The sequence below is a fragment of the Pongo pygmaeus genome, chromosome 10 (assembly GCF_028885625.2).
Source record: "Pongo pygmaeus isolate AG05252 chromosome 10, NHGRI_mPonPyg2-v2.0_pri, whole genome shotgun sequence".
Lineage (NCBI taxonomy): Eukaryota > Metazoa > Chordata > Mammalia > Primates > Hominidae > Pongo > Pongo pygmaeus.
Genome location: NC_072383.2, coordinates 18,954,873 through 18,982,381, shown reverse-complemented (window position 1 = coordinate 18,982,381; position 27,509 = coordinate 18,954,873). Strand labels below are relative to the sequence as shown.

The following is a 27,509-nucleotide window of genomic DNA, read 5'->3' as shown; positions in this document are numbered from 1 at the left end:
ACTATAATGTACATCTTAAACATGTGAGGGATTTTAAAACATAGGAGATAAAGACCAAACCTTCACACAAACTTCTGTAAATTTTAAATCAATTTATTTAACTTGCCATCAATTTTTTGTCTACCATTAGAAAATAATTAATGAACTTGTTGTAACATTTAAAAAATCATAGAACTTTTTTTTGCATTGCTTATCCTAGTATATGCCTTAAGGCTCCTCTGTGTACTGGAGTCTATATATCTCCCATTTAAAAATAAATTCCAAACTTTTGCTTTTTTATTTTCCATTTTCTCCCAGGAAGGTGAAGTAGCATAGTTTCTGGCACTTCTACTAAATGAAGTGAGTTCCAGCAAGAAAAATCCTGGGCTGAGAGAATTCTGGGACACTTTGCCTACTACTATTTTTATATCATTTTGTTGAAAATTCTTGTTGATTTTAGATTATAAGTGGAGAGAAACTGAGTTCCCTTGAGGACAAAACTCATGTTTTGGTCATCTTTCTATCCTTAACCCCTAGTCTATAGTAGGTAGTTAATTATTATTGAATAGTATTCTTAATACAGTGAAAGAATGTCCCCCCTCTCCCTGCATCTAGAGTGTTGAACTTGAGAGAAACTACTTAATGGTGTATATCAGTATAGGGAACTAGTGATGCAGATAATTAAAAAGAGCAAATATTCTTCCAAGAAAAATAATAGCCAGGTCCATTATTATAAACACTGAGAAAGAGGCACATATTTTGACTTGTATCCATAGATCTTAGTATAAAAAGTATTACTATTCTTAAGGCCATTGATTTATTTCGTTTAATTCATCTTATTTGTTGCGTGAAAAATGTCCTTTGCTGAGCAACAACAAAAACGTGCCCTAAAACGTCTCCTCATGTATTTCTCCATTAGTCTGAATTGTGCCGCCATATTCACGCGATTAGTTTATCAGGCTTGTTTAGTCCAACTGCCTATAAGTTGGTCTTTTCTTTTCAGGTTCTCTCTGTGTGTCACATGGCTATTTAGGTCAAAAAACCATGTCCTGGTGATAGACATTATCATTAACTTAAGAACAGTAGGTGGGGAAAAAAAAAACTTGACTAAAGTAATTGCTTTAAGTATCTTCTATTTAAGTGTAGTGAAGGAATTTGCTTTGTAAACAATGAAATTAAAACTTAATTTAAACCAAAGTTAAAAAAATTACTACCTGAAGATTAATATTTCAACAAACCTGTCTTTGATGGTCACTGGCAGACTTGACTTTTTCCCCAATGTCTCCCAGAATTTTGATAAGTTTCTGCTCCTTGGAAAACTCATCACTCAAGGCTTTACCTGCACAGAATTGGAGAGCAGCTAGTAGCTTCTGATACCAGCTTTTAAAATAAGCTTCATTTTCTGCATTCTTTAGCAGCCTGAAGAAAAGAGACAGAAAAAAATTATTGTATGTAAAGCTAATTTTTTAACCACCTCCAGTCGGAACAATAAGTGCATTTCAAACTAATCTGTATTTGGTGGCTTTGGTCAGTTTAACAGCCTAGAATGGGGAAAATGTTGTTTATTCATTGACAGTCATCAAGTTCCATCTGATAGTTAATGAGATTCCAAGAGTGAAGAATCAATAAGAGATCTGCCTTTCTTCATTTCAATTCACAACACATCTTTTCTCCTTTCAGTCCTCTTAATTCTGTAACACACACTTTTCTCAAGAACATGCTTTTGACTTCTTAAAATATGCACAAATAACTTTAGAAATAGTTCTTATAAGTGACTGTACTATATGGAGACTCAAACATGAAGCCTAACTTTTTCTTGTTTCCTTCAAATGATAATATCCCCGCGCTGTCACAAACCACAAAAGGTGCAGTCTTTTTCCCAGCACCTCCCCTGGACTACCTGGAGGAAGGTATGGTAAAGGCAAGAGCATGGTTTTTTGTTTTCAGGCATGTCTGGACTCAAATCCCAGCTCTCAAACTTACAGATTACTTAATTAGGCTGAGTTTTTATTTATTTATCTTAAAATAAGGTAATTCTATAGAGCTATACAGCTGTATAGAACACAGAATGAGGCAATGCATTTGAAAGTGCTTAGCACAAAAATATTAGTTCATCCACATTTCATAGCCTTCCCAAGTCAGCTTCTGTCTCTGCCTGGAAGTCTGCTCCTATCATGAACATGGGAAGCATAAATCATGACGAAGTAAGAAAACATTGCAAGAGAATGGAGCAACAACAAATGTTTGACAATTTTACTTTCTTACTTTCTATTATACCCTTAAAACACTGAAATGGAATTCAAAAAGACTAATTTATTTGCACCTTAACTTCTCTGTAATTGATTCTTTTAATCTTAACTGGTCTTTAGTTTTTGCCTTCTCTGAAAAATGATTAGCATTCAAGGAACTAAAAGATAATTCTGAGAACTAAATACTTAAGAAAAAGGATTTTTAAATATATAGATGTGTTTTATTCTGCATGCCTAATTTTGCATCTCTGTCCAATGTGTATTATGTTAGAGATACTCTAACAAACAAATTATTTTTATTCAATGTTTTCTGTTGCTACACATTAAAGTTAAAAATTAGTTGAATGAGTTTGCAGTTTTTTAAGGTAAGGGCCTGTTCCTTTGTCATTATTAGAAGCCAACTTGTCTTCTAGTACCTCTTTTATTTTCTCAAAGGAAGTACAAATTTTGTGTGAAATAATAGCTCTTATTTACTTCTGGAAAGCATTTAAACACACACACACACACACACACACACACACACACACACACACACAAATACCTCAAGGGACTAAAGATGTATCACTGGTAAAATATTCTCTATTGATACTTGGTTCTTTTCATTTTAAGAAGAGTAGCAGTGAAAAATTTTCCTACTCATCCCTGTGATGAGATTTTGAAATGTCAAACAAGTAATAAATGGACCACATAATTAATTACCTGGAAACTCTAAGAAAATGCATGTTGCACGCATGTGAATGGAAAGCTGCAGATGCAGGCATGCACATGTAAAACTTGAAGATGTTTTTTGCAGAATTGTGTACTGCTCAGATTCTCACAGTGCTTTGAGCACAGTGGTAATGTACCATTTTATAGTCTACATGGGATTCATCGAAATAGGGAGTTGATTGATGGAGTATTTCTGTATTGAATATCAATGTTTGTCAGCACTTTCATACACTTTGAATATTGGGCTACTTGGTTTTTTTATGTATTTTTAACCTGATCTAGTACATAAATATAACTCTATGACTACCCAACTGCTACATACATGATAAAAAGAGAAGTTATTTTGCACAGACAAAATCAACAATTTTTTACCAAAATAATTAAAGAAATAATATATTTTAGGGTTGGGGTTATAGGGACTGTCAGAATTGTTTAGTTAATTTGTACGTATAATACTCTTATTCCTTATTCTATTGAAATGAATTTGTTCACTCATGAGCAATGTATTTGCTTCTCTCTGGTTCAAGGAGGAAAAACTCAGTTTGATTCCTTGCTCAAAATAAAACTGAGCAGGGGAGAGTCACAGAGACAAATGTGACTATATACTAAAAAACATAAAAGCTAAGAAAACTCAGTGTACTCTGTTGTGATTATTTTCCTTGGAGAATATACCTCATTCAAACCCTGCATCCCTGCCAAGATTACATGTTCTCCTGGTGAGATCTGGTTCAAGATCCATGGCTTTTTACTCGATGTGTAGAGAGTTTGTTTTTGTACACTGCAGAATTGAAATCATAGAGTGCTGGAGATGAACACGAGAGGTCAATTATTCTATTCGTGTATTTTCAGGCACAGACACTTTAAATGACTAGAGAAATTAACATGCCCCTTAACTTTAAACAACTACGGAAAAGATTGAACTACAAAGTTTTGGGTGGAAGGTTACTCAGTTCTGTGTCAGTGACCTTCACTATAAGGAAGCAGTAAATCCTAAATATTGTAGTTTTTATCCATTGCCTCTGTCTATAAGGTTGTAGAAAATAGCTGGCCACTCTCTTTTAAGGTTTACAGAAATCCTTTTCAAAAGATGCCGTAACCTGGGAGAGGCAATATTGCTTATGCCAAAAATGTTTAAAAATAAAAAGTTTAAGGTCAAGGGACTGAGAAGTATCAAGTAAGACTTGCTATTAAAAGACTGGGCTTTTAAGATGCAGGCAATGTGATTTTGCACAAACTGTGAGGTCAATCTTAAAATGCCAGAGACCTGTTTACCCTAATGTCTGCAATATCCAGCTGTGATTCAATTTGGTATTATTTTGTACACATGCCTTAATGCTTTATAAAGTGTAAGTTATGACAACATTAAAATGAGGATGAATGCATAAAATCTAGATGATTAAAGAAGATTTTGACAGTATTAAGTTTGGTAGGCGGTAAGGAAGAGGGAAAGAAACATAATCCAGGTGACTGAGCAAATTTTTTATAGGATGTCATGGAGGTATTTAAGTTAAGTGAATTATAGTGGACTCAGAGATACAGAGATAGTCACCAATCTCAGCTAGCATAGAATGGAGATTTTTCTTGAAAATTAGAACTTTTCTACATTTCTTCATGCATGTAGCTGCTTCTGGTCACATGATGAGGGACTTGCTAGAGCCACAGGAAAAGTACAAATAATTCATATTCCATCAGTCTACCAGCAGGACAGAACAGAGTAATCACATCATGCCAGCCCTCTTTGCCTCATAAACTCATTCAATCCAGGCCTTAATTTTAGTTTTCAACAGCAGGATATTGCACATCTCAGGGACTGTCCTAGAATTTTACTCACTTGTGTATTTTCTGTGGGTCAAGAGAGGAAACAACATCCAGTAACAGAAAAGAATTGAGCTACACGATAGAGATGAGTGATTTCAGATCACTCCAGGGCTTCCCCTTCCCATTTCATCTTGTATATTTTGCTACTTTGTTTGGGCTGAGGTACGTGGATCAGGAGACCAATTTTTAGTGAGCACAGGTGGATTCCAGAATATGACTTTTTCAAGTGTATTTAGAACTCTGGGACAAATAAAGAATACAATTCAATAACTAAAATATAATTGTTAATTTTAAGGTTTTAATAGTGTGGCTAGGAAATGAAAAGCATGCCTATTTAGCATTAGCAACTTTATTTTACCTCTAAGTGGCTAAGAGATTTATTTAGTATTTTCCTCAACTGAGGAACTTGATACGTTATACAATCCTTGCAAAGATAATTGTTTTTTCTGACTAGCCCGTTTTTAGAATATTAATTTGCTCTTTCAGAAATAGCAGCACTAACTGTTGAATTTTGCATATAAAGAGCATTATATGGGGCAAGTCTGCAGATATGCAAATGCCAATCAGTATTCTGCAATATGTGTTTATCAATAAACTACTTCGTAACAACTCAAGTATAAAACTATTCACAAATGAAACAAGTTCAGAAAATGATTAAATCCATACCCTAGATGTTGTATATATTTTTAGAACACTTAAATATATGAGGGGAGCCCATAAGGCATGAAACTGACTTGGTTTATACCCCTACCATAATTTATGAGGCTAATCATTCTGATAATTTCCAAAGTAATCTCTTTGGAATGTTATATATTCATGATGTTCCCACTGTTCCCACACTGTGTGGTAGATTTCATTATTGTTCCCAGCTCCATGTTTTCTCCTTTGTAGAAGATTATACATCTAGACTCTTTGTCATGTGACTTCTGGTACCTTCCTGTAGGTAGAATTTACTTCTTTATCCCTTGTCAGGTTGGTCATGTGATTTGCTTTGGTCAACAGAATGTGACTGGATGAAACCTCTACTCATGTCCATGGAGACACTTTAAATGGGCTATTGTGATTTGGTTTGGCCTCCGGTTTGGTTTAATTTTGCCTCTGCTTTCTTCCTGGAGAACAGCATGTCCCAGTAGGAGGCTGTTCCTTTAGTCCTGGAATGAGAAGACAATGTGGAGCCAAGCTGAGCATTGATGCACAGAGTCAGGTGGAGCCAAGCAGGACGACAGCAAGTCTGCAGCCTGAGTCCTACATGAATAAGAAATAAATCTTTGTTGCCATAAGCCACTGAAACTGTGGGGCTATTTGTTGCTATGGTAAAAACTAATGAATATGCCAACTTTCTTTGTTTTTCTTTTCTTTTTCCACTTGTTTGTTTGAGTTGCCTTTAGAATGGAAAGCACATTTTTTAAACATTCTCGGGGGGTATCCTTGAGGATATTTTGGGGCAAATCTAATTACTGAAAATAAACAAAAGTCATCTGGAGCCAAGTCTGGTGAATTAGATGAATAGTCAATTTGAGTATAATATTTCAGATCAAAAAACTGTAAAAGTAATTAACATGTCTTTTTTCATGGATCATAAAAAGTCCCAAAAGGTATTCCAAAAATGATTTGATCCAGCTTATTTGGACATGTATATTCTGTGCCACTGCTAAAATTCTATTGTTATTTTATTACTACTAACATACTTCTTGACTCATTTAAAAGTGTGAATAGGCCTATGTACCATCTGTTGCTTTGTTTAGCCAAGTGTCTGAGTATCTGATAGGAGACGCTCTCTGAGTAAAAATGTTATAGTACTAAGTGCAACAGGGCAAAGGCAAACTTTTTTAGGGTTTACATAATACAGGGCTAAACAAAGGGTCTGATGGCTGAAGGCAGTGAAGGAGATGGTACATGTGGCTGTTCTTGGGAACTAAAAACTTCAGTTCTACCCTAATGGTAATATCTGAGGACTGAAATGGCTGAAAAGGGGCCAGTGGCTTTGGATGAGGAAGCATCTGATTAGCATATTGAGTGTTACTTTCCCTTGTTGCCCTGGAGTTGGCTACCAAGACCTAAGACTGAAGAAAAGAGATAATAGTTACCCTATATTTCAAGAGTGTCGCAAAAATTGACAACAAGAAGACAACAGCAAGTAAATGAAAAACCAACTGGGGGTCAGATAACTCTTCAAGGGTTATTAGGAAATGGATGAAATGGATAAAATGGCTATGTGCATTATCTCCGCTACATATTTGCAGGTGGGGGTGTTTGAGAGTCATGAGTCATTAGCTCAATGAGGAATAGAGTGAGTCCACGATGTCCACTTATCCTTTCAAAGTCCAGTGGAGAAGGAAGCTCAGTCTGAGCCAATTATAGTGATTTGAGTGTATGCAATAAGACACTGTTACCCCAGTTTAGACTTCTGCTCTGAAAGAGAGTTTGTTGATTTTCCCTAGGCTTCTGTGAACATGAAGAAAAAGCAAGGCCAGGATGGAGAAAAGGGGGGGCAAAAAGCAACCTGCATTCTTGCACCCCTGAAATTTGACGAAACAAGGGTTTGTGGGGTGGATGTTACTCAAGGTTTAAATAAACTCATAAAAGGTAATTATATGTGCTCCACTCTTTTTATAGGTAGAGGTGAGCCAGAGCCAAATCTCCTGGTGGGGAGGTTCTCCAAGGCTTTCCAAAGAACTCACCCATGGTAACCCCAAGGTAGCCAGCTTTGACCATGAACCCACAGGGGGCCTTGGTGGAGAATCTGAGCTCACAGAGAGGGGATTGCAATTCCTGCCCTATCAAGTGTGAGGGTCACTTTTCTCTTTCTCTTTTCCCCCCACTCTTAGCTAAGAAAAGTTACAGCCAAAAGAGAAAGAGAAGAAGAGTGAAATAACAGATCATATCTTCTATTCCTAAGCTAGATCTTGGCTAGTATTGGAGTCTAGGGGTGCGAGGGTGGCGGGGGGCGGGTGGATGGGGTGGGTGAGGTATCTGTCAAATTAGAGAAGAAAATGAAGTTTTAAATTGGACAAGATGGATTGAAGTTTTTTGTTGTCTAAAAGTATATACGAGGAAACTATAGAATCTAGCCTGGTTTTAATTAGGGAACGTGAAAGGGAAAAGGTAGTATTTTTTAAATCGTTAAAAGTTTTGAGACCTACTATGCTCAATCAGTTTAATAAAAACTAGCCGAGACAGTTAAAGATCTAAGAGTCAGAAAGAAATGTGCAGCTTCAGGAAATGTCCTGATTGCATTGCAGGCGAGAAAAGCCCTAAGATGCAGAATAAGGGGGATCTTATTCTGGGGCAGTAGAATTTTGGGGAACCTTGTCCCAAAACTGTTGAGAGTTAGGCTGAAATCATTCTCTTTGCCTCTCTTTATTCCCTCTCCACCACTTACTCTTCCAGATCTGGGCTTATTTTGTTTGGTTTCATTTGTGGATGAGCATGGCTAAGCAATGAATTGTATTTAAAAAAAAAAAACTTGTTTCTTTTGCAATAGGTTATTAACACTGCATATATATGAGTATATAGGTATATATTTACTATCACAATTAGTTGTCATGATATTTAAGTAAAATCCTTAACAGTTATGGTCAGTCACATATTTAATGATAAGCTTAAAATTAGCCATAGATGGTATCTGTTTGTGTAAACACCTACCATGAAGAGTACTATTACACAGCAGTGTTGCACTCAGGGTCAGCTGGTAGCTATGGAGGGAAAAAACTGTTAAGCAGATAAGTTTCCCTGAAGTTTCCTGCACCTGTAATAAGAAATCAGAGCTCCTTGCATTCATCTGACAGAAAAACATGGTCAACCCAGGAGCGTGATGCAGGATAGGTGAGCCCCCAAATTGGTGCTTAATCTGGGAGGGATCTTCACCCAGGGAAGAATTCAGGCCAGGTGCAGTGGCTCATGCCTGTAATCCTAGCACTTTGGGAGGCTGAGGTGGGCTGATCATGAGGTCAAGAGATCGAGACCATCCTGGCCAACATGGTGAAACCCTGTCTCTACTAAAAATACAAAAAAATTAGCTGGATGTGGTGGCATGTGCCTGTAGTCCAAGCTACTCAGGAGGCTGAGGCAGGAGAATTGCTTGAGCCTGGGAGGCAGAGGTTGCAGTGAGCCGAGATTGCGCCACTGCACTCCAGCCTGGCGACAGAGTGAGACTCCGTCTCAAAAAAAAAAATAAAAAAATAAAAAAATAAGAAAATAAAAATAAAAAACTCAAGGGTCAACCAGAGATGTTAGCAACTTTTATTGAAGCAGCAATGTAGAGCAGCAGCAGAGGTATTTCTCCTTGCAGAGCAGGGCTACCCATAGGCAGTGCGCCCAGACTAGCAGCTCAGAGGCAGTTTTGCAGTCATATTTATACCCACTTTTAATTATACGCAAATTCAGGGGTGAATTATGCAGAAATTTTCAGAAATGGTATGGTCACTTTCAGGTCATTGACTTGTTGCCATGGAAAGGAGCAGTAGCATTTGGGTGTTGTCATGGCAATGGCAAACTGACATGGCACAGAAACTTATAGAAAGCTTCTTCTGCCCCATTCTTGTTTTAGCTAGTCCTCAATTTGGTCCAATGTCAGAGCCCCACCTCTGGAGTTAAGTCTTGCCTCCTACCTCAAGCCTACATGTAAATACATAAAACTCCTTCCAGCCTACTCATATGTTAACATGTAACATATGTTCACATCTTCCAGCCTACTCACACATTAACATGTAACATGTTCACATGTTAAATTTATCAAATAATGGGGTTTAAGAGAAGGGACTGTCCTCTTTGCATTACAAAACACACTTACTGCTTTAGTGTAAGTTATTTTATCATTTTTCTAAATTGAGCACTCTGCTGTGAATAGCTTATAGTGACCGCCCCCCCCTCACTACACTCCATATATGCTTGTTAATTATGTAAACAAAAGAAACAGGTGGAATTTTAGCCCTGGGCACACTTTGGAAGACACAGGTATCTATGAGGCCCTCCTGTATCCCACCTCCCTTTTCGCTCATTCTGGTTTTCTCCTTTCCTGATCCCCAAGAAAGCCTTGGCTCCAGCCACTTATCCTTTGTCAAAAACTCCGCCTTGTTCTGCTCTCTTCTGTGGTGTCCTGGGCTTCCAAATAGTCCTTGTCCTTCCCACTCCAGCTGAACACATTCCCTGAGTATAATTATACTCATATTCTCAGTGGGATAATATTACAAGAGTATGGAGCTGAAGAATACTTTGAGGAAATTTCTCCCACCCTTACATTTATTAGGTGAGGACACTGAGTGATCGAGAAATTTGGCCAAAGACCTATGACAAGAGCCCAGCATTCTGGACAACAACTCAGGGCTCCTTGCAAAGCACCATATTCTGTGTTCTAAAATCCACTGAAACGTGATTTGAAAGATTGTTTTCCACTTTCACCAACTCTGGCAAGAACCTGCATGCTTTGGTTCTTCACTTTCCTTCTCTGTCAAATGTTGGCATTGGTGAGGTTTAGTAAGCTGCCTTCCAGTTCCAGGGCTCTATAATTTTATTCTTTTATGAAATTATCAAGCATTTACTCTGCCAGGTGTTTCTGAGCATTTTGCATAGCTGTGTTAGGCAATCCTTACCTCAGCTCCAGGTCGTATGATTTCTTCCTTCTCACAGATGAGGATATTGTGATTCATGGAGGTGGAGTAAATTGCCCAAAGTCATCCACCCAGTGGACTGGGGATTCAGATCCAAGTGTGTCTGACTCCGCAGCCCTTGCTCTTTAGCCTTATGCTGTGCCACCTCCTGATGTCTTAACATGGATACCAGCTGAGGGGTTAGCCGGAGACTATTATGCAATCTAGGAATTATCTTCTGCCACCTTCCTGCCCTGTTTTTCTTTAATCTTTTTCTCTTGCTTCCTGGTTCCTAACACTCTGAAGTCTCATGTTCTCCAGGTTGCCTTCTTTCTTTCCAAAGGCTTCCAACTTTATATGTATGTATATGTGTGTATATGTATGTATGTATATGTATGTATGCATGTACTTTATATGTACTTTATATGTATGTATATGTGTGTATACGTATGTGTGTGTATTTTATACATACATAGATATATTTAATATATGTATATGTATATATTTGTAATATATGTATATATGTATGTGTGTATATATAAAATATATATATATATATATATTTTTTTTTTTTTTTGAGACAGGATCTCACTCTGTTACCCAGACTGGAGTGCAGTGGTGTGATCATGGCTAACTGTAGCCTTTACTTCACAGGCTCAACTGAACCTCCCACCTCACCCTCCTGAGTAACTGGGACCACAGGCATGCACCACCACGTCTGGCTAATTTTTAAATTTTTTTTAGAGGTGGGGTCTCCTTGTGTTGCCCAGGCTGGTCTGGAACTCTTCGGCTCAAGCGATCTGGCCTTGGCCTCCCAAAGTGTTGGGATTACAGGCATGAGCCACCATGCCCAACCTTAAATATAACTTTGTGTGAAATATTGGTAAGCAGGGATATTTTTCTCTCCCTTGCACAGCCCATTAAAATAATAGAATTGTGGAATCTATTCTGATGATGCAAATCATACACCTGACTCACTTCTCCTCCACCCCTTCTTCACTTGAGAAAGTGGGACCAACATCACAGTTTCAAAGGGTCTGGCCTCCTTGGTTTATTTAGACAAATGGCAGTGGGTGGCACTGGGGGAGTAGATGGGAGAAGAGGCCACACTGAAAGTAACACACTGATTGCATTTGCGAACCTAAGAATCTTGATGAACTGTGCACACGCAACAGATGTGCTTGAACTACCCATTTTAACTGGGCCTGGGGTTCAAAATAACTCAAAATGTAGCAGAAAAGAAGTGAGAAGTCTCTAACATCAGCACATGTGCCGTAATAAAATAAATTTTGCTTGACATATAATTAATGCTGGAATCCATGCTCATGGAATTTTAAGTTAGTTCAATAGGTGTCTACAGTTTCCCTTACTCTTTGAAAATGTGGTTCTGAACTGAGTGCCCAACTCAGTCCTTTTTTTAAAAAAATTCTCTTTTTTCTTCTAAATACCCATATAGTTACTTTAAAGGCAATGTAAGCATCTTTTTCATAAAGTTTCCTTAACAAAATTTCTTTTAACAGCAAGGCAATTCCTTTGCTATACGAATGTTTCATAAGAATAGCAAACTAATAATAAAATTCCCCTTTACCTCTCAGCCTTTTGTTCTTTCACAGCCCTCTGGTGAAAGCTGGATAATCATCATATTGCGCAGTGAACAATTCATGTGTTTGAACACAGCCGGAGAGGCAGGTTTATAGGTGCAAGGCAAAGCTGGCTTTGAAATACCTAGTCTCCCTGGAACCTCAGCTTCAAATCACAGCTGGGGCAGGTGCTTTTCCCTTCATTCTTCAGAGTCACTAACAGTGAGGTTCATTCTGTAAAGGTATTAAAGGTTCCCTGGGACATTATCCATAAGATTTGGAGTTGTGTTTGATGTCCTGAGAAAACTTCTGCAACATTCTTGTTCATTGTCATGAAAGAACTTGTCCCCTAAAGTTGGCTGGGACCATTTAATCCCATTCATTTTGGAAACTCAGTAAGAAATTGATGGTGTTCTATGAGGCCTCCACAACCTATCTGGCTAATTTCCTGTTGACTTATGTAATTTGCCTATCCTTGTGCTAATTTTCTGTTGACTTATGTTATGCTGTTGTTGCTATTGTTCAGGTTGTACCTTATAGGCAGGTGTAATTGTCCTGTTCACTCTATCACTTCATTTCAAATGCTCTCTGTGTAACTGTACAAGCAGTTTAACAGTTCCAACCTCAGCCTTTCCATTTGTAAAATGATGATAATCATGTCTGTCCTGTCATTTAATCTGTGTTTTTGTTTTGAATTATGTCCTCTCCCAAAACTCATATGCCAAAGCCCTAACTCCCAAGGTGATTGAATGTAGAGACAAGGCCTTTAAGAAGGTAATTAAGGTTAAATGAGGTCCTAAGACTGGGGACTTAATCCCATAGGGCTGGTGTCCTTATGAGCAGTGGGAGAGAGCAGGAGAGCACACGCACACAGGGAAAGACCATGTGAGGACGCAGGGAGAAGGTGTCTGTCTACAAGCCAGGAAGAGAGGCCTCACCAGAAAGCAAGCTTCCTGGCACGTTGATCTTGAAATTCCAGCTTCCAGAACTGTGAGAAAATAAATTTCTGTTGTTTAAGTCACCCAATCTGTGGTATTCTAGGAAGCCCTAGCAGACTGATACAGTTTCCAACTTAGAACTCTTTTTTTTTTTCAATCCAGACCATGTTCATCTATTTATAAGATAGCACACTTAAATTTTCCTAAGGCATTTTAACCTTAACATGTCTGATTTCATCATCGTTCTCCCCAATACCTGCTTCTTCACCTTAATTACTTACCTCCATGAATAGGATGGCTAGACTTCCATCACCCTAACTAAAAATGAGGCCGTTATCCTTGGCACTTCTCTCACCTTCATCCCCAACATCAAGTTTTCTACCATGTCCTATTATGTTTACCTTCAAAATAGCTCTCACATTTAGTTTCTTCTTTCTGTCATTGCTGACAGAGTTTAACTGGGGCCTTCATTTCTGGTACTCAGTTTTCCCGTTACCTGTGAATTTTTTCCCACTCTCTCTTCCTTTTTTACTTAGTCTAATGAAATCTAATTCTAGGGATTAAAATCACCTAGCTTTCCCCGGGATAAAATAGAAAATCCTTAGTATAACAAACAGAGCACTTCATGATTTGTTTCTCTCGGGTCTTTAAGTCTTATCTCATATTTCCAATCGTGTTCTTCCACCCCAAACATAAAGTACTACCCTTGGTAACTTGAATCTTCTCAGCTTTCTCAACCTGTAATGCTTTTGCCTTGCCCTGTCCTCTGTGTCTGAAATGATGCTTCTATACAACATCTGTGTATCTTTTAATGTTCAACTTAGCACATTTTCTAAAAAAAGCTTCCTTGGATTTCAGGCTTGGGCAGGTATGCATTATCCACCCCTGTAAGGATGAAGTATGTTCCTCTATTCATTGTTCTTATTGACAGTTATTTTTTGCTTTTTAAAAATTGTGTTTTAGTTTTTTTAAAACGTCTTTCTCCTACTAGATTTTAAATTCTTTCAGAACAGAACTGTAACTTTACACCCTTGTGGCTCAACAGTTTCTCCTTGTGACAGAGTAGGCACTTAATATTTCTTGAATAAATGAATTAAATACTACTAAATAAATAAATCCCATCTTCCTAAAATTTCTTTTATTTATTGATTAAAATTTTGGAATATGAACCCAAACTAACCTAGTAGTAGCTTGGGAATTATAGAATCCTAAGTAATTACATTTTCACATGCTATTTCCTTTAATCTCCTAAGAGTTTGCATATTATACATATACATGTATATACTTAAAATATATTTATTGATGTAGACATTAATTATAAACTGATTAAACTTAATTTATATTTGAGAATTTTGAAAGACTCCAAGAGAATACCAGAATTCCTCTATCATATTGTGATTTGAGGATTCAGATCATGGGGAAAAATTTGGTGGTATTATTACTGTTTAAAATTAATTGCATAACTAAATGAACTTAGTTGTTGAACCCCCATCGTTGGTAAAGTTACATTAGCTAAGAATCATCCCACAAAGTACTTTTCTGTCAGATAAGCCATGTTGTTTTAGAGTTGGACATTTTTCATCTCAGGGGGAAAAATTACAAATGTAAGAAAAAAATGGTGTGTGTGTGTTGGGGTGGTGGGTGAGATTGAGAGAGAGATTCTATTTAGTTAAGTAATTCAAGCATTTATCTCTAAAAAATTTTCAAAAGCCTGTTGTAAGAAGTTTAGATTGACTGCTACTAATAATGTTGGTGCAAAAAAAGTCAGACTGTAAAACCCAGTCTTATTTAAGATATAAGCAATTATAGCAATAACCAAAAAAGGTGGCAATATCTACCAAAGTTAAATTAGCCTATAACAATCTATCAGTGGCTTTTATTCCTATTGTTATTTTCATTTTTTCTTCTCTTTAGAAAAGTCTTTTCACACTTGACCATTAGGTTCTTGTGTTCTTATGAGATTCTCCCATCATAATTATCCTTTAAGAAAAGTTTTAAGAGCCTTGCCTTAATGAGACTCTTCTTTGTCTCTGAAATCATCAGTAGTGGTTGGATGATAGTGCTTAAAGGGCAGATAACTGAAATTGCTTTGGAATTAATTGGTTAGCAATTTTCTTTTTTCTGATCAGAAAAAAAGGACAAGTATTTACTGTTCACATTTCTTAGAAAATGGCATTAACTCAACCACAATTTAAAAATCATTCATTTGAATTATGAATCAAATATTTACATGCTCTATCTTTAGAAGGATTCTATAATACTGTTCCTAAAATAGTATTTTCCTCTATGTTAGTATTTTATGTTGGCCAAACTCAATAATGCTTAACTCATCTTCTTATTTTTATGCTTTACTTTAAATTTTTTTCTTGTTTTCTTGATTTCAGTTAGCAACAGAAGAAATTAACTGGCTTATTGTGGTGCTTTTCTGATTACTTTGTAATGATTTTTTATTTTCACAAATTGGGAAAATAGAGTAATGAGATGGTAAATTTTTGATGAATTTCGCTTGTTTTCTTTCCCAAGAATTCTGGAAAGGTATAAATAGGGAATTCAGCAAGAGAAAGTCTCCTGTTTTTACATGGTAAATTCTGCTTCAGGACATCTCATTACCAGTTTCGTTTCTGTTTCTTGGACTGGTAATGCCTGTGTCAATTAAAAAATTCTAGTATCAGTTTTAAGGCCTTGAAATATAGGCAAAGAACAGGCTAAGGAGTTGGCTATATCTGAGTTGGAAACATGGTTGAACCATTTAAAGGCTGTGTGACTTTTGGCCCCTGATTTAACTTCTCTGAATCTCAATAGTACCTAATGATACTCAATTGACAAGGTTTTAAATGATATAATTTAGAACAGTACCTAGTGGATGTGTGATATTAATATCTGCTCAATAATAATAGTAGTTGTTGTTCTTGGTATTCACAAAAATAGGCAGTTTGAATACTAGCTCAGATTGTTCCAGATTTCATAAATATTTTTGCTGTGTGGCTCATTTTACCAAAAATGTTTTGCCAAATATGACCCAATGAAAAACTTAAACTTTCCTCAATCAAAATACCTGCTAAATTAAAAGTATTACTTATTTTATACTGTTTAGCCCACATGCTTAGTTTGACAAAAACAATTAAGAAAAATGGCAGAGTGCTTTCTCAACTGTTTAAGACAAAACTGGTTTCAAGGATATTCAAGTTCTGTACCTTCAGTTAGTTTCATGTCATTGTCAAAAGCATCAGCGAAACAACTACTATAACAAAAATTAGAATAAATATATAATAATCATAACAACAATAGCAGTAATTGAAGTCAAGTCACCACTGTAAGAACAGTAATAGAATCAATTCAGCAGGCACTCTACTGCAACCTTACTCTTACTAACATCAAAGATAGGTGAGCATTTTTCTTAGTTTCTCAACAAGTACTGAATGGCTGCTTTAGATACATTATTTCTACTTGATCCTTATCACTGGGATGGTTGTTTCAATATTTGATCTGAACTGAGCAAGCAGGCAAAGAAGTAGCAGACATGAGCACCAGCCGGAAATCAATACTGGGGACTTCAGTACCATATAAAAACGGTCCACAGACTGGTCCAGATACACAGGACATTTTGTCTTTTGATAAGACACATGTGCTGTCACTTCTAGGTTAAAGTTTGCACAGTATCAGAGAGGATAATTATTTCTTTCAGTGTTTTTCCAAGCATGTGAAATTAAACAACAACAATAACAAAAACAAACCTACAAACATAATCTGTAAATCAGACCTGGAATCTGAAAAGATCTATGGAAATAATCTAGTTTAGAAGTTTCTTTAAAACATTGTAAAAGCAGTACACATGTTTAAAGCAAAATCTTACTTAGAACCATCTTCACCATCTTCCTTCCTCAACATGCACCCCCAGGAGAAAAACAGATAAAAAACGATTGGCCCTACTGAGAGGGCAGTAGGCAGCCTAGACCACTGCTTGTTTTGGTTTCCCCTTTCACACTCTGAGAGAGCTCTAATGAACCTTGTGATTTGGAGAAACACATTTTTAAAAAACATCGAAATAGGCCGTGCGCGACGGCTCACGCCTGTAATCCTACTACTTTTGGAAAGTGAGGTGGGTGGATCACCAGAGGTCAGGAGTTTGTGACCAGCCTGGCAAACATGGTGAAACCCCCTCTCTACTAAAAATACAAAAATTAGAGCTGGGCGTGGTGGCGGGTGCCTGTCATCCCAGCTACTCGCGAAGCTTAGGTGGGAGAATCGCTTGAACCCAGGAGGTGGAGGTTGCGGTGAGCCGAGATCACACCACTGTACTCCAGCCTGGGTGACAGAGTGAGACTCTGTCTCCAAATAATAATAATAATAAAAATAAAAATATTGGAATAGATAAACTTTTCTATTTTTAGAGGGGCAACAATTGAAGCCAAGAGAGAAAAAAGTATTTGCTCTAGTTCAGGCAAGTATTTTATTTATTTATTCAATGAATGTATGTAATACTAAATGCCTACACAAACCCTGATTATACAGCGAAGTGACTAAGACTCTACTGATCATGAGGGTGATGGTGATGACTAGAGCTCATGTGGCCACAGAGCTTACATTATAGTTGGGAGTAGGGAGTGGGAGACAATAAACATACAAAAATGAATAAGCAGACAAGTTAAAAATGTGATATAACATGATTGGGACAGGACTTTTAGGTAGCTGATAAGTACAGCCAGTTAAAGAATGTCTTTGGACACAAATCCAGTCCAAAAAATACTAATAAAATATTTATAGATGTTTTCTAAGATGTGATGATTTTAACATAAAGATATGTTAAGCAAAAGTGAAAGAATTATGAATGTATCATTATAATCACTTCTTGAATTAATTGAATTTCTGCTTAATCTGTTTCTTCTTTTCCTATTTTTATACATTTGAACATATTTTTGAATCAAGAAAAGCAGAACGTCCTTTCAAATTTGAAGATACAAAGAAATTGAATTTAGTTTCCATTTTGGATAAGTTAGGTGACTGAGAAAGTTCAGTGTAGTAGTTTAAAATAATAGAACCAAATTTCTTACAGCCTACTAAGAGTATTCCATTCTGATTTTTGTGATGCAGTATCTAATTTGATATAAATGGAATCTATTATGAATCTATAGATCTTTCATTATTAATTAATATCCAAAGATTAATAAATATTTATTATTGGCCGGGCGCAGTGGCTCACACCTGTAATCCCAGCACTTTGGGAGGCCAAGGGGGGCGGATCACGAGGTCAGGAGATTGAGACCATCCTGGCTAACACGGTGAAACCCCATCTCTACTAAAAATACAAAAAATTAGCCAGGCATGGTGGCGGGTGCCTGTAGTCCCAGCTACTCGGGAGGCTGAGGCAGGAGAATGGCATGAACCCGGGAGGCGGAGCTTGCAGTGAGCAGAGATCGCGCCTCTGCACTCCAGCCTGGGTGACAGAGCGAGACTCCATCTCAAAAAAAAAAAATTAAAAAATAAATAATAAATAAATAAATAAATAAATATTTATTATTGACTATGGGTAACATGTTACTAGGCATCATGAGAAAGCCATTGAAGCATAAAAATTTCTAACCCCAGACGCACTCACACAACTTAACTGGAAGAAATAAAATATACTTAAATACACAAGATCTTACATTACCATGATCAAATAATACTAATAAATAAATATTAGTAATATAATATTAATATTATAAAAATAATAATAAATTTTTTTGGTATAGAAAATTAGTCGGGAAGAAATTTCCATTGTTCAGAATAATCGTAGAAAGTTCACAGGGGAACGTGCTCTGTGAATTGAATCCTAAAAAATTAAGATGTGGATGGGTAGGTGTTGGAAAAGAAATAAGAGGCAAGTAAGTTTCCAGAGATAAGACTGTCATAAGCAAAGGCTTTGTGATGAGAACAAGCAAGAATTATTCAGGCAACAGTTACCTGAAAAATTGGACAAGAGCAGAAAGTTAATGGTGAGGGTTAGTGAAGAGGTTACAAAGATAGACTTGTAATAGATTTGGAAGGTCTTAAATACCTAAGACAAAAGGTAGATTTGTTCTATAGATAGCACCAGGGAGAGCAGTATATACATTCAAGGTTTTTGAGTAGAGAGGAGATGTTGAATTCATGTGGGTTGAGATTCCTCTAATCCCGAGTACCCATTTTGTGCATGAGAAGACTAAGGTCCATAGCAGTAATTGTGTTTTCTGAGGTAAGGCAACTTGTCCTTCTGGAGCATCGCTTTGCTTCTCCTGGCATCTTTATGGCATACCAGAAAGTCTGCCAAAATGAGTACAAGTTTTTTCATTTGTTTCTTTTCAGATAATTGCATTGCTGAGGGTGACTATGGTACATTGGAGGGTAGAAAAATAGTTTAGAGTAAGTCTGATTCAACGCTTAGGGCATCATAAAGGTCTAAGTTAATGTTTCTTAACTTTTTAAAATCGAATCTGTCTTTGGATATATAAAATTAATCTCATGCCCTTTAATTCTTTTGGAAACTTTGAAATAAAGTAAATTAGTTTGATGATAAATAAAACATTATAATGAAACATTATAATTAATTTTGATTTTTGAAACTACACATTCTCCTGTTGATGTGAACTATGTCCATCTTTCCTCCCTTCTATTGACATTGAGAACCACTGACATGAACATGGGTGGTGGCTGGAAGGAAGGAACTGTTGTTGCAAGGGATTCTTTGAGGAATGAACCGTGTGGCTTACAGAACTTGAGGACCAGTTATGAAGCTGAGAGATGAGGTGGTAAGGATACATCCTAGGCTCTAGTTCCCAAAGAGTATTCCTTCAAAGAATGTCAATAGGTCAAATAGGTTTGAGAAAAGCTACAAAAATTGACTTGTTCTAAAGCACAGGAGTTTTCAGCATCTTCACATTTTAAAGTGCACCACAACTTTCTATGGTTGGAACAAAGCATTCAGCCCTTTGCAGATTTATTTGACCACTAAGCCCTAACCGCATGGGGCTGTGGTTTCATGGAAGACATGTTTGGGGTATGCATCTCTAAGTTATTAGCAAGTCTCTACCTGAAAGCTCTCTGACCAAGTATTAGAGACCTTGGACTCTGTGTCTTCCTACCTTGAACTTGTGTCCTGGCTTGAACACTTTTTCTGCTAACAGACAGCCTTGAAAAATATTCTGGTTGGCCTTGACTAACTCAACCCAAATGCTGGTCTAGATCTAGATCAGTTATAATCTTAACTGCTTCTTTGCCAGCCACATACCTTCACTCATGATAGTATTATTATAAATAATATCTCCCAAATTGTTTACTATATTATGCCTTAAATTGGTAGTCTACCACCCACTGTGGTCAGAAGCAGAAGGATGTGTGGAGTAAAAGAGGAGATATAATAGCAAAATGTGATAAAGAAATAAAGTATACTGAACTTTAACTTTCAGGTAAACTTTAGATATGACTCTAAAGCCTATGACAAAGTTGGTAATGCCATGTCTCAGAAAGCCATAAAACCCAAATGAAAAAAAAAAAAAAGTAGCAGGTGGCTGCATTTTGTTTTACTACACTTGACAAGTTTTAAATAATTAGTGAAGATAGCTAGGTAATAAGAGGGTGCTGATATCTGGTATTATAGTAACCAGTGTGTGTAATAAGCCTTTTTTTTTTTTAAAGAGAGACTTCATAGGTGAATTAAGCATACATTCATCTTTTGTGGAGAAAAATAAAATGAAATATCAAAAGATAATAGAAGAAACCAAATATGGAAGGGAAGAGAAGTGGAGAGGAGAGAGAAAGAATAATTTGAGGAGTGGAAGAAATTTGGGGAAATTAGTTATTAAAAAATATTCAAAGGGGCTAAGATAAGCATCCATAGGACAAAAGTCACAGTAATATATTTAATAGTTTAAATAAACCTCAACTACAATTCGAAAAATGATTACAAGTATAGGATAATTTGAGCATATTCAGCATGTCTTTGGAAAGGTCATAGTTTTAAATAAGCAATTTTACTGCCATTAATTACCAAGTTTATAGAAGTATTTCCAAGAAAACATTTTCCCCCCAGCAGGGGTTCACTCCTTTCTTTCCTGTAGGAAATAATCATTTCCATTTTATGCAGAGTCGAAAGCTTTGTTGTACTGAAATCAAAGAAGCTATAAACTGCTTTGTAGATAAAAGCCTCCTTTTCAGAAATGGGTCTCTCAGGCAACTCCAAATTAGAAGCAATAGTTTAGAGATTGAGGGTGACAGAGGAGCTGCCAGTCACACTGACGTAGGAAGCAAATTTAACTCTGATTTGGAAATAAAGATTGAAAATACTATACAATGGCTTTATCTAATTAACTGATGGAAGCAATCTGGGTATATGATCAAGGAATGTATGTAATAATTTCTAGAGACCCTTTTGCTGCAAAGATGGATTATGATGTTGTAATTTCAGAGGAATAAAATCATGTTGGTCTTTTTCTTCTCCCTAAAATATATTTTAGTCATTGGCTTGTTTTGTGCATTACTCACCATTAACCAACAAAATTAAGCTGCTCAGTTTCACATCAATGGTTTGACTCATTTTCTGGTCATTAAACACATGCTTCTTCCTGTAGTCTCTTCTTCACAGCAATAAGGATAGGATTAAAATATTTTTTTAAAAAAGTAATTCACAGAAGCACTTACAGTCATTATTTTTTATGAAATTCATTCCTTGAGCAACCAATTTTGAATCATAAATGGCTGGAAATTATTTTTTAGTCACAGAATATTACTGCTTAAAAATCATGAGCTATGACAATGAATCACAATGTGGTATTTAGAGTCAATAAAGGGAGAAGTCACAGTAACTAGTTATTCCCTGTAGCTTTATAAATAATGATCTTAAACGGAGTTTAAGAAACTGTGTCAGTCAGATCAATTGAATAATAGAATATAAGGATATTCAAGAATATCCTCTTAAGCATTTAAAGTATCAGTCCATGAATTTGAAGATGACTCTGAAGGCAAGAATTCTGAAGGCAAGAAGGAAGAATACTTAGCAGTTGTGAGGTGGTGAGTAGAGTATGTCAGAAGTAGTTAAAAGAAAAGTCCTTGCAAGAGGGTGGCCACCAGAACATTTGATCCTGTGATATGTTAGTGGGAATTCTGCATTGGAATGGATTCTTTAACCAAGGAGATGAAGAGAGTTGGAGCTCTGGACCAGCAATCTCAGTTCTTGCGAGAGTAAACAAAAAAATTGCCGATTAACCCCAGAATGCAAGCTTAAAGCAAAGTTAATTGAAGCATAGAAATATACTCTCAGAGGGAGAGCGTACTTATTTCTGTGAAGTGAAATCAGCACCTCTTTATAAAACTCGAGGTGCTCTTATGGGGTTTCTGGGGAGCAGCTGAGGTTTGGGCTGTGTTTGAGTGACAGGATGATGTCATTTGATTGGCAGTTTATGGTTATGTAGCTAAAATTAAACTGTGCATGTTTTTACCTATAATTTGTTTTAAAAAATGCCCACTCAGGGGAGCAAAACCACATGTAAATTTTATTATAAAAATGGTATCATGAGCCTAGGGTCAATTCCAAATAGAGCTTTAGGTTACTGGGCATGTGCTACTTTGGGGGATTTCCATTTGTGCTCTAGTTTCTCTTTCTATAAGATGTGCTGGATACAGACTCCACCAAAAACTCCATCTGTTAGGGTGGAGTTAGGGTGGTTCCAGAGCTGAACTTAGGTGGGCCAGGTGCAGTTCTAGAGATGGCTTTTCTGCTTTCTTCTCTTACCCCTTCCCAGCTGCTAATGTCTATCTCACTACCTAACATGAGGAGCATATTTCTGTGGATTCCCAGGGAAGGACCAAATTTATCAAAAGTGAAATGTTAATCAAGATCCTTGTCAGGTAAATCTTGTCTTAACATTGGTTCTTGATTCAGGTCTACTTTGCTTTACATAGTTGAAAAGTTTCTAAAAAAAAAAAATCTGTAAATAAAAGTTTGTAAAACAAACTATTTTAAATGTTCTGGCTGAGGAGAGCATTCCAAGTACCAACAAGGAAACGAGAAATGCATGCTTGCTTTGTGGTTTTGGAGGTTAACATTTTGTGTGTTGGGTTTCTTTCCAGAATAATACACCTATACCTGGAATGATTCTAAGAGTAGGAGGAGTAGAATCAATTATCTGAAGCTGTGTCTGTATATTTAATATTGATTTGTCAGCTTTGAGCAAACTGAGATAGTTCTAACTTGTTTGATTGAACTAATGAGGCTGTTCCATTAACAGTATCAAATTATTTGTGCATGGCTTCCTATCATTGAGCGTTTCAAGCCTAATACACTATGAATGACAATGGTAAAGTTATTTAGAATTTATTCTTCTAAAAAATGGTAAATTCCAAAAGTGAACTCAATAAAAATAACAATTAAAGGTGAAAATTAAGGGTCCTGTTGATTATGTTTTGTTTTTAAGAAATGCACTATTGCATTTTCATATTAGTTCTACTAAATTAGAAACGTTCCAAGTGAAAAAAGAAGTTGTTAATTCTGTTTGTGTCAAATATTATTACTTTGTTTGTGTGTGATTGAATTAGTTGTTAGCAACAGATGAAGGTTAGAGAAGGGTAGTGGTGATTATCTGACCTTAGAGTCATCTTAAGAGGACTTTCTCCCGTTTGTGCTGAAGTAAAGTGGTTTGCTATTGACTTTTTCCCTATGTGCTATTTATTGAACCTTTCAAGCTTCTCTAAATAAATCATCCATCCATCTAGTCTTCATGCCATCTGACAAATGTTTAAGCTTTTTGAAGGCACTCACTAAAAATATTCTTTAGAATAGACTTATCTGATTAAATGTGTAACAAATGTTTTAAACTTACGTAAAGCAATTATATGAATAAAATCAACTTTAAAATGTATATATTATTGTGTGGTGTACAACTTCCTTTTAAAAAGGGTTCTACAAGTAAGGAAGTTTGAAAATCAATACTTTAATACAAAGTCTGAAGATGTTCTGAGTTGAAAGCAGAAATTTGAGTATTTCAGTATAGAATGTGATAATGTTGAGAACATTATTCCAGTTTGCTCTACAAATCAGAGTCGATAGCAACAAAATAAGAAAGAATTAGATCCATAAAAACTTGAGCAGTTGGAATTATCAGACATATATAGAAAATAGTGATACCTAATACATTTAAATAACTTTTTAAAGAACTAAGGGGGAATAAAAAAGATGAATAAGAGCAAGACACTATAATAACAGAATAAATAATAAAAATAACTTTCAGTAATAAAATACATAATTAAAATAAATTTAAAACTATCTCTTGCTCTATGTATAATATATACACACATGCAAATATACACACATAAACAGACACACATAAATACACATATACACACAGTAGAATATTAAAAGTAGCTGAGGAGAGAATTAACTGGAATAAAATTTTAAAAAAATTATCTAGAATCTAGTATAGGAAGATAAAAAAAAGAATTATGTAGAATAACAATAAAAAAGACAGGTAAAATAGAGTGAGTAGATCTAATATATGGGATTCCAGAAGCAGAACAGGGAAATAATGAAAGAGACAGTATTCCAAGCAGTAAAAGTTGAGAAATTTTCAGAACTTTAGAATGTTAATGAAAAACACTTATCTTCAAAGTCCAAAAGCCCAACTTCCATGCAGAATAAATAAAAACAAGTTGACATTCAAACACATCTAGACACAAAGAGGTCTTAAAAATGGCCAGAAGAAAAGAATATCTAAAAAGAAACAAATAGAATGATGAATGATTTCTCAGCGCAACAGTTGAAGTCAAAAGATCTTAGAATATCTCCAAATTACTGAAAGGAAACAACTGCCAACCTAGAGTTGCATATTCACTAAACATATCTTTCAAAAATGAATATGAACTAAAGTTGTTTTAGAAAATAAAAAGGGCCAGAGTTTGCAACAACACCCTTCCACTAAGAAGCCTTTTCAGGTAGAAAGAAAGTGATTCTAGATGAAAATACTAAAATGAAAGAAGAAATGATGGACAAAGAAAGCAAAACCTATAAATATTTACTAAATAAACAGCTACTAACGACATATTGTAAAGGTAAATATACAATAAAATAGAACTCTAACACCTAACACCAATAACATATAAAGTAGGAAACAAGTTGTTTGGATTGTACTAAATGTCACTAAGATGGAAACACACATAAAGTACGCTAAATTCACTAAGAAGGAAGTTTTCACAGAGTGTTCCAATAAGAACTTCTGAAAAGTTTTTGTATGTTTTTTGACTGAGGTATTCAAAGGGCTGTAACAATTCTTTGAATGAATGACTAGATGAAGAAAGTTTCTTATTTTTCAGTCTTAGATTCTGATAAATTAAGTGTAGATGTTATAATTTCTAACACAGCTTTAGTAGATTAGAGAGTTTACAAATGTCAAACTAGTCAAGGGGGAAATGGAATAAAAAATCCTTTAAAATAAGATAACAAAGGAAAGAGTAAAGAAACAGAAAATGAAGGCAATTAGAAAAGACAAAATACAATGATAGAAATAAATCCAAAAATGTCAGTACTCACAAGAAATATTCATGGCATCCAAAGTAGAAGAGATAAATTGTGATACATTTATACTACAGAGTACAATAAACTAGTGAAAACTAACAAACTAGAATTTACAAACAAAAACATGCGTGAATTTCAAGATAATTTTGCCCACACAAAATTTGCAGAAGACACATACAATTCTATTTATGCTGGGTTAAAAACACATAAAACTAAATAATGTATTTTTGTAAGGGTGTAAGCATTAGTGATAAGGTCATACAAAAGAAGTGAATTGGAATAATTAACTTAAAAGTCATTTCTTCTTCTGACAAGAAAGATTAAATGAATATGATTGGCATAGGTCATATAGGAGTTGTCAAAGTTCATATTTGGATGCCTCTTAAACTTGGTAGTGAATTCATGGCTGTTTGTTGTATCGTCATTTACAATTTAGACCTATTGCTACAGTCTGAATATTGTATTTCCCCCAACTGCATATGCTGAAACCTAATGTTTAATGCAATTGTGTTAAGAGTAGGGACTTTGGAAAGTGATTAGGTCATGAGGCCTCCTAACTCATGAATGGGATTCATGCCCTTATAAAAGAGATTTGAGGGAGCCTGTTTTCTCTTTCCACTATGTGAGGACACATACAAGGTACCATCTATGAGGAACAGGTGCTCACCAGACACTGAATCTGCTAGCGTTGATCTTGGACTCTTAAAATAACAGTGCTTTAGGGCATATGAGGCCAGCTTTACACTTGAGGCAGCCCCTTTTCAAATTTCTTTCATTCACTAAAGTCAGACAATTTTTCACTCCACAAATCCACAATTTATGATTTGTTAGTATAAATCATTCTGGGGAAGGTAATAATAGAATTCAGTACACAGCAAAGCGTAATGATCTGAGATCAGGGCTTTGATAGGCTGGGATGTGAAGAAGAGGAAAGGACACTGAATATCTGGGAGGAAGTGAGACCAAGTAAAGAGCAGAGTGGAGGAGTGAAGGGCCTGTTTGGTCTTTGTAGATCTGGCTATTACCAGCCCTAAGGCCATCAACAAACTCATTTATGGATAATACAAAGGGATTTGGAGCAGGGAGTCTTCAAGCCTCTCTAGACTCCAGTTTCCTTATTTGTAAAATGTGAGTCTAGGTCATGAAGACATATGATGTCTCTCCCATTTCTACATTCTATGCTGTGTGATTACATGAACACCAAGCTGTCTTAATTGCCCTGGTTTGCACCAGAGAATAAACGCTGATAAACTACGCGTGCTCATTAAATTCCATTCAAATTATGAACACCTGCATTAGAAACATGACCATCATATAATCGCTGATACAGTCCACTGGTGATTAATTAGGAAGTATTATTCCTCTTGTGTAAACGTTTAACGGGAATCCTCATGTTGCTTATGCTAAGTTTATCTATGGGAGGGAAAACCTGGATTGAGGCATTAAAGGTGAAAGATTTCTTTATGGCAGAGAGGAGTCTAACAATTTATATTTTCAGAATTTTATTCAGCTGCTGAGCCACTCATTGTCAAAGGAAGGTAATGCTTTAGTTTCTTGCTGCTTTATATAATTTCCATTAGATATGTTACTAAAATTGGTAAGCTCTACTATAAGTATGCATGAAAATCAAATAGTGAAATAGCCCATTCTATATGTTATAAAATTTTGGTACGTAGGATATACCATGACAATGAATAACTAAAGCAAATCTGATGACTCTGAAAGAATAACAGAAATCAGAATCAGATCACAGTAATTAATGCTGATGATAGTGACTATTAACAATGGAGATAAAATCAAATATATCCTTATTAATTACTGAATTATCCCATGATTCATAGAAAAACTCTGTTTTTAAGTATATCCAATAAAGGCTATAGTATTCTTTTACAAAGAATGATACTATGTGAAAAGAGCATTTTATAAATTACAGCATTTATTTTTTAAAAAATGTTTGTTTGCAAACCATTGAAAAGAATGCAATGCTGGATAATGTAATTTTACTAGTAATAAAGAGAGTAGATTATATTGTTGGTAAGCAAGTTAATCTTTAGGAAGCAGCCAATATTGTGTGTTGAAATGAGGCCAATTTAATCAGTGAGAAGAAATTCCTGAGTCAGAAATTCAAC

At 35.8% G+C, this 27,509-nt stretch overlaps 1 protein-coding gene across 1 annotated transcript in view; it reads right to left on the bottom strand.

The window, feature by feature from the left end:
- The window catches only part of PIK3C2G (phosphatidylinositol-4-phosphate 3-kinase catalytic subunit type 2 gamma), a 379,881-nt gene that overhangs the window by 166,346 nt on the left and 186,026 nt on the right, over positions 1–27,509 (bottom strand). The window contains exon 18 of the mRNA XM_054443284.2: positions 1,218–1,398. Coding sequence (XP_054299259.1) covers positions 1,218–1,398 — 181 coding nt within the window. The remainder of the gene's footprint in view (positions 1–1,217; positions 1,399–27,509) is intronic.